Below are 13137 nucleotides of genomic sequence, written 5' to 3' on the forward strand. Positions count from 1 at the left end.
ACAAGCTGCATTTCTATTCCAGGGAGCAGTTCCTTATTCCTTGGAATGGTTTTATGGAAGCAGAGCATCTCCTGTGATTATGATAATCCAAAGGTTCCAGCTCCCTGCCCTGCCAAGTGCAGCCCAGGTAAAGAGTCAGGATGACTCTGAAGGACAGGGCCCTGCTGTGTTGTCTGGCAAAAAAGAAAAAGGGGGAGGAAAAACAGTAGTGTGGGATACGAATGAAAATTTGCCATGATTTAGAGCTCTGGTGATACTCTAATGAACTTCCTACTGTATTTCAGGTAAATACTATTAAAAGACTGAATTATTACAATCTGCTTATATTAAGCATGTAAATTTACTGAAGGAGGGGGAGATAATTACAGGAAATCAACAGAAAAGAGCAGTTCAAAACCACAAGAAAGAAATTTGTGTTGGTAACTTATTTTATCTAAGCATAATTATCAGCAGCTGAGCATGTAAATCTGTGTTTTGCAATTGTGAAATTATATTGACAAGTAAATACAGAAACTATTTTCTAAAAATATTTATGGTAAGTTACTCTGTAAATTTGTAGGCCAAGAACTAAATATCTCCTTTTTAGCACAAAAAAAAGGTTTATTCTCATAATGGTCTTCACCTTAAAGATAAATTAGCTAAAATTTGAAGTTCTGAACATAATATTTCCATTTAAGAAGAAACAATAAATCTGTTTATGGCTTTGTAGTAGCTGAATGCTTCAGTAGATGAGAAGCTTTCACAGCACATAATGAATTTTAGAGATCCATTTTTAGTATGTCACAAAAAGAGTGTATAATTTCTGTGAGCAGGAATCCTTATGTAGGTGTGTGTAGATACTGGTAAATATAATAAGAACTGACATTGGTGGATGGTTTCTTGCTGGTAACATTTGTTACTTGTAATAACTGCCAAAAACATGGCTGGTTTGGATCTTTGCTTAAGAGGATTGAGCCTCATTTGCTTAATTTACTTTCATTTTATTAGGGACACCTACCAGGTTATATTTACTTTAATATGCAGCGTTTGTTTCCTCCATCTTTGGTTCCAGCTGGTACAATCAAATCATCATTTATTCAAAGAATTAGTGGGAAAAGTATTCAGGGTTGATGTTTGAGGTGATGAAACCAGGAGAGATACCCCTCCATGAATATTGTTTGCATCACCATGTACATCTCCTGCATCCCTCTGGTGTGAGTGATGCACTCATTCAGATACCTGAGGGGCATGCAGTCCTGCAGCTGTCTGAAGCAAGACATTTCCTATTTATCAGTGCTGTATTTACAGAACAGACTTAGAATCCTCAGCAGCTTCTTTTGTCATGGTTAGTAATAAAGGTGACACAGCCTCTACACATGCAGTGTCATGAGTGTAATTTCTCAGCAGTTACAGTATTGATTCCTGTGTTCATCTAGCCTGGTGATCAAGGGTGTACATGCCCAGCTCTGCTTTGTGCTGCACACCTTGCCTCCCTAAGTCTGTGGTTGCTGCTAACCTGCACTTGCTTACCCATTTTTTAGATTAACTGCTAATTTCTTTTACTGTTCTTTCCCTTTCTTCCCTCTTGCCACAGGTAACATGTATCACCTTGTTCCTTTTTACTTGCACACTTTCCAATTTGTGTGTGAGTGTCAACAGGAAAACCAGCAGAGAATTTCAGTTCTTTTCAAGAAGGCAGGACTGGGCTGGGAATGGGGAGCTTCTTTCATTTAACCAGCAGAGGACTCTGGTTCTGAAACAGGTTAGCACTAATCTAAAAAAAAAAATTGTTAAAACTGATTCCCCCTGATCTTGGGACCATGCAGCATCTTCATATGCTACAAGAGTTGTGCATATATCTTTTAATCCCATTATATAAACCACTGCTAGAATCTGCTTGTTTGCATTTCTTTTATCCAGCTGTATTACTATTTCTCGTTCTTGTTGAAAGCAGTATTCTGGAGACACAGGTAAGAGAACAATCTGCTGACCTGCAGCTTCTTGCAGCACCTTTGATTTTTGTAAAGAAGTGTCAAAAATAACTTTCATTACAAACACTGGGAAAACAAGTCAGGAGTCTGAGGGATTGTGCCTCTCTTCAGTCACACTAAATTTGCATAAAGAGCTTCAGTATTTCTTCTGTAGGGTGAAATTAGAATCCCAGCAGACTTTCCTTTGTGCTGAGCTGGATTCTTTCAAGCATCCAGATCTCAAAAGTTACCACAATTCCTACAAACTTCTGTGGAAAATATATTTTAAATAATATTTTTAAGCTATGATTTTTAGTCTTATTAAAAGTATATGTAAAACAGTAAAATGTGACAATTTCATTTAATGAACCTTTAATGGTCCTGGGCCCATAATTAGTGTATAAAAAGGATATTTTGTGCAAAAACACTCTTAGGAAAATCTTTTAGCTTCGGATGGAAAATAAAATATCTTTATCTGCAAGAAAAATATAATTGATGGCATTTGTTTTGAGCTGTTTTAGGTTAGTATGTAGTGAGTGACTAGCAGTCACGGCTTTCTCTAATCTGAATTCCTCCATTAGAAATGAATTAGTATTAAAAGCATAGGTGAGTTTAAAAAGTCATTGCTTGCCTGGAGCTTTTCCTTCTGGAATCTGCCCTCAGCATCATCTCCTTGGCCCAGGGTAGCATAAATTGGTTGATCCTTGAGGTATGTGTTGAGACTCACTTGTTTAATAAGACTTAATGGAGGCTTTGCCACAGTAATATTTGAATATTTTGAATATCTGAAATTTGATTTAGAATTTTGCATAAACCCCGATACCTACTCTCGTTTAGTAGATCTGTGGAGTTCAGTTACTTTTTTTTATCTTTAGCTAAAATGTTTTAGCCACCAAGTGAAATTTTTAATGTTATGAGAAAGTGGGAAAAGGAGAGAGCTGTATATAATCACAGTAAATGTAGTTAACAGAACATAGCAGGCTGCAATTAGTAGCAAGTTGAAAACGTGACAGACTCTAAAAAAACTGATTTGAAATAATGAAAAAAGATTAGAAGTGGTGCCATTTATGTAAAGAAGTGTAACAGAACTTTTGAAACTGGAAAAATAGAGGTTATTAGATGTTTTGCCAGTGGTTGTTATGAGGTAAGGCTTTTTTTTTATTTGGTTTGAATTCAGTGCTGGAAGATTAGAGTAACAATAGGACTACCAGTTTAATAACATGTTTCCATCAAAAAGTATTGTTTTACATTGTTTGTTACCAGTTACATGACTGAAAAAAGGAGGAAAAAAAAGGGGCACTGTCTTACAGTTGCTTAAACTAACTGGGATGAGTAAAAGGAGCGCGCAGACTTAGTCCAGCCCTCTGTTAATTTTAAGTAAATACAAGTTTTATGGTGAAATATTCACTTTCTTACCTTACAAGTAAATTGATGGGGGAGTACACAGCCCTGGCTGTTTCACGTTTCCATCATCTTACTGTGAATTAAACCTGAAACATCCTGTCTCGTACATGCTCCACCCACACCGAGACAGCTCTACTTTGCTGTGCTCTTGGGCACTGACCTGAGTAACAACATGACTTTGGTTTGGCCTCTCTGACGTTTCTGTTTGGGATCATGTGACAGTGCAAATTTGTAGTGACAGTGTCTTCAGCTCTGAGGTATCAGTTGCAAATTTCTGAAAGAGACCAGTCCTAATTGCTGAGCAAAGGATGTGAACAGTATGTGAGTTTTATTTGGCTTTTATATTCCTTTGCAGCTTAGTGAGCCTGTCAACACCCAGAAATCTTAACCAATAGCTGCAAAAAGCTGCCTATCCCACCACAAAAATTCTGTCTGGTGCAGTCAGTGCAACTTGCAGGCAGGTAGATCTTTTATGCAGGCATAAAAGAAAAGGATCATAGCGTCTTGTGAGGTTGAACTCTGTCTAAGTTGTTGTCCTCGTTAGGATTTATTTCTTGAAACTTGAAGACAATCTGTAAATGTACCAGAACTGCAAAGGCAGGTTCTGTATAGAACTATTACAACTTGATGTTCTTGAGCCTATTGTTCAAGTGGCAAGACTGTGGCTGGCAGCTGCAGGAAACACGGTTTATCACAATCACTTGAGTTTTCTGTTACAGTCACACAATAGAGTCCAAAAGTAACTCTTCTCCCCCAGTTCCTATTGATAAATTCCCCCTCCTTCACAGCCTGGCTTCCCTTCAGCTGCCTTTATTACTGGGGGAGTAATTTAACTCTGGAGAATGCTTGATCGTGTCAAAATAATTTGCTGACCGTCAGCAAGTTTAAGAGAATTATAAGAAAAGCAAAACAAAAAAACTCTTCATAAACACAGTGTGTACAGAAGACACGTGTATTTGAGGTATTCTGTTTATTCACTGGAAGTACAAGCCTTTGAGAGTGAGCAGCCATTTCCGTCCATGAGACCAGCCTCTTGTCCAGCCACTAAACACCCAAGGTGCAACTCCAGCAGTTCTCTAATTGGATTCCTTCATATAGCATCTAAAACATTTTAGATGATCTAAAGAAGAAAAATAAAAATAAGAATTTTCTTGCAGCAGAGTTTTCTGTATTATGTTACTGGAAAGTTGGTTGCAAGGAAGAGACCTTGTAGCTTTGTGCAGAGAATTGTTAGAACAAAGTGTTTGGAGAATTATCCCAAAATGAAGGAACTAAATCAATCCTGACAAATACAGAGTTTGCTGCATATGGTGACACATTTTTATTGTTGAAATATTCCCCATTTTGTGTTCAAATATTTACAAATCAAGTTCCTGATGTTGAGAATCTTGCTTCAAAGTTTTCCTTTATTTCAAATTGCATTGTGTATGATTATATGTTTGGATATGGTACAAGACCACTCTGGAATTAAATCCACACTTTGTATAAAGTTAATTCCTACTCGCCTGTCTTTGTACCATTAAGTAAAACATTTTAGATTATGTTCTCTGGCTTTGAAGGCCATGGCTTGCATCTCTCCTCCTCCTCCAGACAGGGTAGTCATTAATATAATTTCCAGTGGCAGCCTGTGCCCTGCGTTGTCCCAGGGAAGTGCCATCTCATACAGCTCTATACACTGCCAGGGAAGGTGCTCACGGTGGGTGGCTTGAGCCATTCGCTGGATTTTGTTTTGTTTACCAGTACAGAAGTAGCCTAAATAGCTGAATTGTATTCCCTTACATCCTGGGAAGTAATTTGTTCAGTCATGTGTAGAAACTTCCACATTCTACCATAGGTCTGCTCTGGTGAGGTCCAGGAAGTGCTGCTGGAGTTGTGCTGGAGGAGGTGCTTGGCTGTTGCAGTACTGGGTTTCATAGGTAGAATTGACTTGAAGACATTTCCTAATGTAATTAATCTGCATTTTCTTTAAGAAAATAGCTTCATTGAATGTACTTTTTTGAAACTAGACTTGGTAAAATTAGAATTGCTTCAACTTGTGTGAAGGAATTTGGGGAAATCTTGGCAAAAGAAAAGATTTGCATCTTAAAGCATTGTAAACTCATTAAAATTCTTCTCATGGATAATTAAAGAAAAGTGTATTAAAAGGAAAGTTTAACAGTAAGCAGCTCACAGGCACTGTGACATTTCAAGCATGTTAAAATCAGAAAGAAGTAGCTTTTGTAGCAGTAGTCTCCTCCTCTCGTATTACGTGTTGTTTTTTCTAACAAATAACCAGTTACTGTTGGTTTCTTTGGTTCTCCAAGCAGCTCATTTATGCCTGATCTGCACAGTGCTTTGGCATACTTGTGACCAGCTTTGCAGGGTTTGCCAGCATGCCTAACAGTGGAGAGGCTCTCAGGAAACAATTACAGGATGAAAATGCAAGGAATGTTTCAGGAAGCTGTGAAAATGGGTAAAGTAGCTTGAGCATTTATTTAACAAACTGATCTACCAATTTTTCCCAGCTTAAGTTTCTCTTGTACTACTGTGCAGATCCACAAGAATTTTGTCTGGTGTCTCTATTACCTAATGAAGGTGTATCTTTTGAGGCTAGAATGAGAGAAAATTGTTAATGAAGTTTATAAATAGGTTTATTCTCCTGTGCTAAATCCTACTTTGACTTTAAACCTAACAGTATCATTGAGAAGGGACTATGTTGTTTGTATCTTATTGGCATATAGGATACACCTGTATAATGCTAATTTATAGCATGGAGGTGATTTAACCTCTTCTCTTCTGGACTTGGGGGAGTAATCCTCAGGTAATTATTGATCCTTGCGATAGACCATCTTCTTCCTGTCAAAGGCAACAGAACTTAACCAGGTAACCCATTTCTAGAGGTGGGAATGGGGAATGGAATTTTAGAAGAGTGTATTTGAATGTTTATGTTACCTTTCACATGTAAAATAGTCCTGCTGGGTCCTGTCTCCTTTCTGCCCTAGGCAGCACAAAAAGAACACCTTGTTTCTTCTATCTGTTGATCTGTCACTGGAATTGTATCTTCTAAAAGAGAAATCTCCCCATCTCTAGAGTTTTTGCAAGTACTTAAGGTTAGAACAGGACATCTCACAGGAAATATTTTAGCTTCTGATTTTTAGAGGTTTGTCAGTATTTCTAAGTACAAATATCCATTTCCAGAGACTGAAATGGTGTATGATATTTAGTCTACTGTTAAGCTAAATATAACTTCACATTTGTTTAGGGAATAACTTGCATGTTATGTCTCTTGGAAGATTTGTTTGATCATTTCAGGTAAAGGATTGGTTGGGATAATTTCTGCCATAATGGTTTCTGGGCTTTGTAATACTGGATAAGAATCATGAGGAGCAACCCAAAGACTTACGGTTTACACAACAGGAAGAAGTTTAAGAAATCTTTCAAAACTTTTGAATGCATTGTTTTGCTTCTGGAATCCTAATGTAGTTAGTAGTAGAATTGCCTTTTTTTTTTTTTGTTTAATCTGTCCAAAGATCATAAACCACTATTTGACTTGTGATCAGCATAGGTATATGTATACTCTGACTCATGAAAGTTAGGATTTTGCTAAGTTAGTAATAATGCCTCTATTTTAGTCCATGCATTCTTCTATTTGTGACGTGCTTAAGAAAAATACAAGGCAAAAACCCCCCAAAAAGCATGTTTTCTTTATTAAAGAAAAAAGTTAAAGGAGAGTTTAATAGTACATTGCTTTGCATCCACTGCAAACAGGAAGTTAAAACTTGTATTAGAAAGATGTTTAGCATTTGGGCTTTTTTCTGAATTTCTAATGAAAGAATATCAGACCCTAGAATTTGAAATACTTTTCATGCATTCAAAGCCTTTGGCATAAAACTTCTGTGTTTTGTTTGTGTTTGAAGATGCCCAATGCATGTTGCCACATTAAATACTGCTGTTTACCTGGTGTGGTTTGAAGTTAGGTAACAAACTTCTGTCCCTTTTTTAGTATACTGGAAGTAGGATTCCAAGTAGAAAGGACTAGACAAAGAAAATAAAATTGTTTCAAATAGAAATAGGAAAGAAAGACCTTATAAAAGGCTGAAATGTGACCTAAAAAATAAGGCAGAGATGAAATAATGAGTTCTGTGTGACCTAACTTTCTGCATTCCCTGCAAATAGCCATCCAGACACAGCTACGGGAAGATTTCTGCTTCAGGTCTGGGATTTTGCTGTGCATGGGAGAACAGAGCCAGCAAATCTGTACCAAGGTCAGGGCAGGGTTGTAGTACTCTCCCAACTGCTGAATAGAGCCTTTTTGGGGGAGAATAAAAAAGGCTCGTTACATTGTTCATTTCTTCCCATTCAGCCATGAAGTTCTCAGCTAGCTGTAAAACTGGTCTGCTCACCAAAATAAATGACCTGATTTTTGAAGATGCTTATTCTTAAAATGAGAAGAAAATGCTTCAGTTCTGTTTTTGCAAGTAAAGAGAAGGTGTGTGCCAACTGTGTTATATGGTAAAATAGATCTCAGCCGTTAACTTTATCACTAGTACTTTGTTCTTTATTAAGCATTTGTTTAGCTTTTAAGTAGATCTTTGTGAGAGAAGTTGTGTGAGTAATTTGACAAAGACTGGTTTCTTGTGTGCTATGAAAATCAAAGCGGCTGTCAAATCAGCTGAGCCTTTTGCAAGAGTAGGAACATATCTGGGCTGATCTGTGGCCCTGTTTTTAAGTCTCACGAGGGCATGGAAACCAATTAACAGCTAAATCTAACCTGTTCTTCAAGGGCAAAGGGGAACATTTAAATAGAATTAATAAGGAATGTATTATAGTATTGCCCTCATTTGAATAGAGGAGCAATTAGTAAATAAGATGACCAGTCATAATAGACAGCAGTGTGCTGTAAAGGGCCATGGAGACCTCCTCTGACTCTTTACTCATTAGAGGAAAAATATTACATTACAGAAAATGAGGGTTTAGAGAACTAATGTGGTGTGTCATTACTGTGGATTTTTTTTCTTTATGTCATAAAAAAATGGGAAAACATCTTCAGAGCATCTTAGGTAACAGTTGACAGCACCTCAGAGTCTGGAGGTACAGTGTTTGCTTTGCTATTTCTGTGCCCGTCACAGGTTTCTCTGCAGCTGCTGAGTGACCAAAGCTGTGGTGCTATGTTGATTTAAATCAGTGTGACTTTATTGTCTTTGTCTAGAACTCTAGGTCAGATCTGTGATTCTAAATTTATTGGCTTGTGCTCCTTCCTACAATCTGTCCCTAGAGTTCTTTTTTAAAATACTGGATTTGGCTATTGTAGGATATGTAGGGATTTGGGAAAGGATTTCTTATGAATGGGATCCAGATGAAGATATTTAGTTTCTGAAGTCTCTAGGCAAAATGCCAGAATCATTACAGTTTTCAGAGGTTACCCATAGGTAATTTAAGCCATTGCTTTTTGCTGCCAGAAGAGTTGTCAGATGAATATTTAATAATTCCATCTTGAATTCAAATACCCCAATGAGCTGTTGGAAACGCCCAATGAAAAGTTTTTGAGAATGTGCAGATGTAGACCCAAAGCACTCCCCAAAGCATCTCTAATGGAGAGTGAGGCTGGTGGAATGTACATAGCTGGATTGGCATGGAGAACATGCACCAAAAGCTTGAAGGGGGGAATTTCTCAGTGTTGAAGCAGAGATCAATATTTAGGATACTTGTCACCAAGGCTGAAAGAGCGAAAGATGGACACTTGATTGGAAGAAGGATGTTTTAGCATCCACTTTATAATGGATTCCTTAAATAATCAAACCACCAAGCTGTAGGAGTTTAGAGGAGGAATTCACTAAGTTGTCCTCACAAGAAGCAAGCAGTGAAACATAAAAACAAAATTTATGAAGAAGTTCCATCTTGGAAAAATGCATATTTTCCACTTCAGCCTATTTTTTGTGTGTATTAAATAGAATTAATATTTAATAATTAGGAAAGTCAGTTCAACAAGGAAGTGTTTGAGAAAAAAATACTTGTGCAAGTGGGGATCTGCACATACTGCTCCCTAAGATAAACACCTGTGTCTTACAAAATATTTCTTTGAGCAAGGCAAGCAGAGCAAGGAATTTAATTAAAAGGTGGGGACTGTGTTGTAAGAAGTATGAAGTCACATGTCCACTGCGCATGAATGCAGCCTCTGGTGGTGGGTGAGCTTGTAGGGATCTGCTTGGAGGAGCAGGGCAGAGGAAGGAGCTGCACTGCTGGGATCTTCACAGTGAGGGCAGAGAAGCAGAGAGCCTTCCTGAGAGCCCCTGAGGCTGCTGTGGATCATTCATCCAGTGAGGGCAGAACAGCAGAGAGCCTTCCTGAGAGCCCCTGAGGCTGCTGCAGATCTCACAGTGAGGGCAGAACAGCAGAGAGCCTTCCTGAGAGCTCCTGGCTAGGAGCAGAGCCAGGAGAGCACTCCCAGGGGAGGCTGGATGGGATTGCTTTTTGGAAAAAATCATGTAAGGGACAGAGAAACTGCATGCTCTGTGCAGACACTGACTGAGCAGTCCCTACTTTCTGGCTGTGTTCTCTGGTGCAGACAGTCTGCAAGATCTTTTATTTCGAAAGGACAAAAGCAGAAAAATGGTGCAAGTTTTATAATACAAGCTTTGGAAGTTAAATGGACCTGAACTGCAGTAACATGGTTAACCACAGCCAGAGCTTTTTCACCTTGAACATACTGTTCCCCTAAACTTAGGCGTGACGTCGCCTCAGCTTACCCAATCATGTGGTTATGAATGCAGTATCTTCAGCAGTGAATATGTCTCATCCATTAAACTAGAATAAAAATGATCCATTAATAAAAATACTTTGCTGGTTAGTGATCTCACACATGGTAAAGCAGTACCCGGGAGCAGGGTGGGAGTGGAGAAGCTGTGTAATGGAGAAGCCTCTGCAACAGGAATACCCGGAAAGGGAGGAGGAGATGGTATCTTCATTGTGAATCTGACAGCAGGGCTCTGGAAGCTCAGAATATGGCTCTGGATGGATATGTGGTGTGAACTACCCACTGGTTTCATAGTAAAAAAAAAGTGTGTTTGAGTCTTCTTTGTGAGCAGATTTCCAGACCTTGCTGTATGTGTGTAGGGGGTTATAAGTAAATATTCTGAAGCCTAAAGGAATACCTTGTCCTGAATAATATATTAACAATTTATGTATGTAATTATTTGTTAAACAGCTTATTTTTGCAACTTTATAGAAAGGTTGATCTTCTGAAATTTTGATAACCCCTGTGGAGAGCTGACTGGTAAAAACTTAACATTGACAAGGTTACAGGAGTTGAACAACAGGAACAGGAATACCAAAAGAAAGAGATGTCTTTTTATTTGCTCCCATACATAAACTGTTTAATGGATAAGTTCCCCTTAAATTTCAAATTTATTGCAATTTAACAATAAATTGCATAACAGTGTTCTTGTTCTCTTGGTGCAGTTTGTGACGGTAGAAATCACTTTGCAGAAATAAGGCCAAAATGTATCCTAGAACATAATTGTCATAGTTTTTAAATTTGAGAGAAAAGCTACAACCTAATTACACAGGACACTCAGTGTAGCCTGTAAGGCTTATTCAAGGGAGAATTTCTATAAAATGTTTTTCCCAAAGAAAAGAAGAAAATGGTTTTTTATCGTATTAAAGACTGACTTCATAGATTCTGTTTAGTTTTATTGTTTGTATCTTCACTATATTTTACTATGAGGAAACAATTTAGAGGACAGTAAATATCTGACTGTATTTGGCCTAGAACATGAGGTGTAAGCAGAAATCTAATTCCCAGAGCAGGAAACAGAGCCTGTGGAAGGAAAAAAGCTAATTCCAAAGTCCCTTAAAACAACAACAACAAAAAATTATGAAAATTAGTATCACAGTAAGTAGTGCCATTAATCACTAAGCATCATTACGGTAAGAGAACAAACAGTTTTTCTAGTGTGCAATTAGCAAAAGAGCACTGTCATTTTGTAATGATAAAAGTGGGGAGATTGAGCTTTTGGTGGCATTTGATTTCTGCAGTTACCATAAGAAGTGATACTGTATTCAGTGGTGCTATCAAATACACTTAGATAAAACCAGTAATTGCTCTGCCAGCAGATCCAGATTGCTGCTTGTCCTCTGGTGAGTCACGCCCAGCAGGAAGGGCTCTCAGGTACGTCAGTATTTCACCTCACACACACATTGCTTCCACTGGCTTGCAAAGATAATCTCACGCAAGCTCACAGTCATGGAAACACAGAGGGAAAGGAAGCTCTCCCTTTCTTAATCCGGTGTAGAGAACGTTCTTGCTTTTTCTTGCTTTTCAGTTTGGCCTGGTGTGTGAGAATTGCTTCAGTGTGGAATAGCATCCAAGGGGCCCAGAGCAGTGCTGGGAGCTGTGGGTGGCTTGGGCAGTGTTGGGCTTTGCCCCAGACCTCTGGATAAGCCAGCCAGCCTAAGCTGAGCTTTCGTCTCAGGTGAGGGCAGCGTGTTGAATTCAGGCAGCAGATGAGGTCATGTTTGCTAGGGTGGTACCTTGAAATTGAAGCCCAAATTACAGCAGGAAATACTGTCATTCAGAAATTCACCCATGCTAATGGAGTTGTACAGAAATATGGTTTGGTTAGTTCTAGCTGATCAGCGTTTTGGAAGATGATCTCAGTTTGTCCTAATTAACTTGTTCGGGTTACCTCTACTGTTAAATTCTCACTGTGTGTGATTTTTAGAGGTTTTTGCATATTACCTTTGGAACTGTAAACTTGCAGATCAGATGTAGAAAGTCCACCATTAAACTGATAGTTGGATTTTGGGAGATGCTGGCCCTGCACTTATAACACTGAATAATTTATGCAGAACCTCAGTCTTAATAAAAAATTTAAGAGCTAAAATCCAGCTCTCCGAAGCATTTTGGTTTTGCTGGGGCATCTTGGCACCACGCCATGGTTCTGCAGTGCCTTTTCTCCTTGCTGCAGTTTATGGTCAGTAAGCTCTTGGTCAGGCAGCCCCACCAAATTCTGCTCAGTTCAGTCTTGAACTACTCCAGATACCATAACCATTCTTGGATATTTACCTAATTTTTAAAGGAATAGTTCCTAATACAAGGTGAAAGTAAGGTCATCAAAGCTACATTCTTTCAGAAGTGATGGTTCTGAATATACACAGAAATTGTTGTTGGAAGAGAAAATATCTTAATTGTACTTTCAGGTCAAAAAGCCTCATTCTCAACCGAGCTGCCTGATTCATGGGGACAGGTCAGAACTATTTTGCATGGAGTGTCACCAACTCTACCACTCACAAAGGTACTGAACATGTAGGGATCCTCATCAAACTTTTGGACATTGAAGCATGACTAGACAAAGTCCAGAAGTTCAGATGTTAGTTGGCTGTTTTTCTATAAAGAGAATATAATGTAAACTGAACCAGTATCCTGTAACAGATAAGAACAAAGCAAACTACACAGATATTAATCTGTGAAAAGTCATTAATGATGTTTATTAAAGTTTTGAGTATCTTCAAATGAGGCTTTTCTGATACATCACTAATCAGACTTGTTTTATTCAGAAGACTTTTCTGCTCTTTGTTTTCATCAAAAGGGATGTTCAGTTATCATTGGACCAAGATTTCGGTTTATTTTGTAAAATAGTAAAAAACTTTATTATTCTCAAGATACTTAATGGAGAAGTTTCCACTAGATTGCTTAACATCAAATATAGTTTTTCTTTAAAATAGGATAAGAATCAAGAATTATATCAAGTTCTTTGACATGGCAGACAAACATATGTTTTTAAGTTATTTCAGATGCTTTGTTTTG

At 38.1% G+C, this 13137-nt stretch overlaps 1 protein-coding gene across 1 annotated transcript in view; it reads left to right on the forward strand.

Annotated features, from left to right (window-relative positions):
- The window catches only part of ACSBG1 (acyl-CoA synthetase bubblegum family member 1), a 42109-nt gene that overhangs the window by 883 nt on the left and 28089 nt on the right, over positions 1–13137 (forward strand). The window contains exons 2-4 of the mRNA XM_056499636.1: positions 23–127; positions 1574–1741; positions 1900–1949. Coding sequence (XP_056355611.1) covers positions 80–127; positions 1574–1741; positions 1900–1949 — 266 coding nt within the window. The 5' untranslated portion in view covers positions 23–79. The remainder of the gene's footprint in view (positions 1–22; positions 128–1573; positions 1742–1899; positions 1950–13137) is intronic.

The sequence above is a fragment of the Oenanthe melanoleuca genome, chromosome 10 (genome assembly GCF_029582105.1).
Source record: "Oenanthe melanoleuca isolate GR-GAL-2019-014 chromosome 10, OMel1.0, whole genome shotgun sequence".
Lineage (NCBI taxonomy): Eukaryota > Metazoa > Chordata > Aves > Passeriformes > Muscicapidae > Oenanthe > Oenanthe melanoleuca.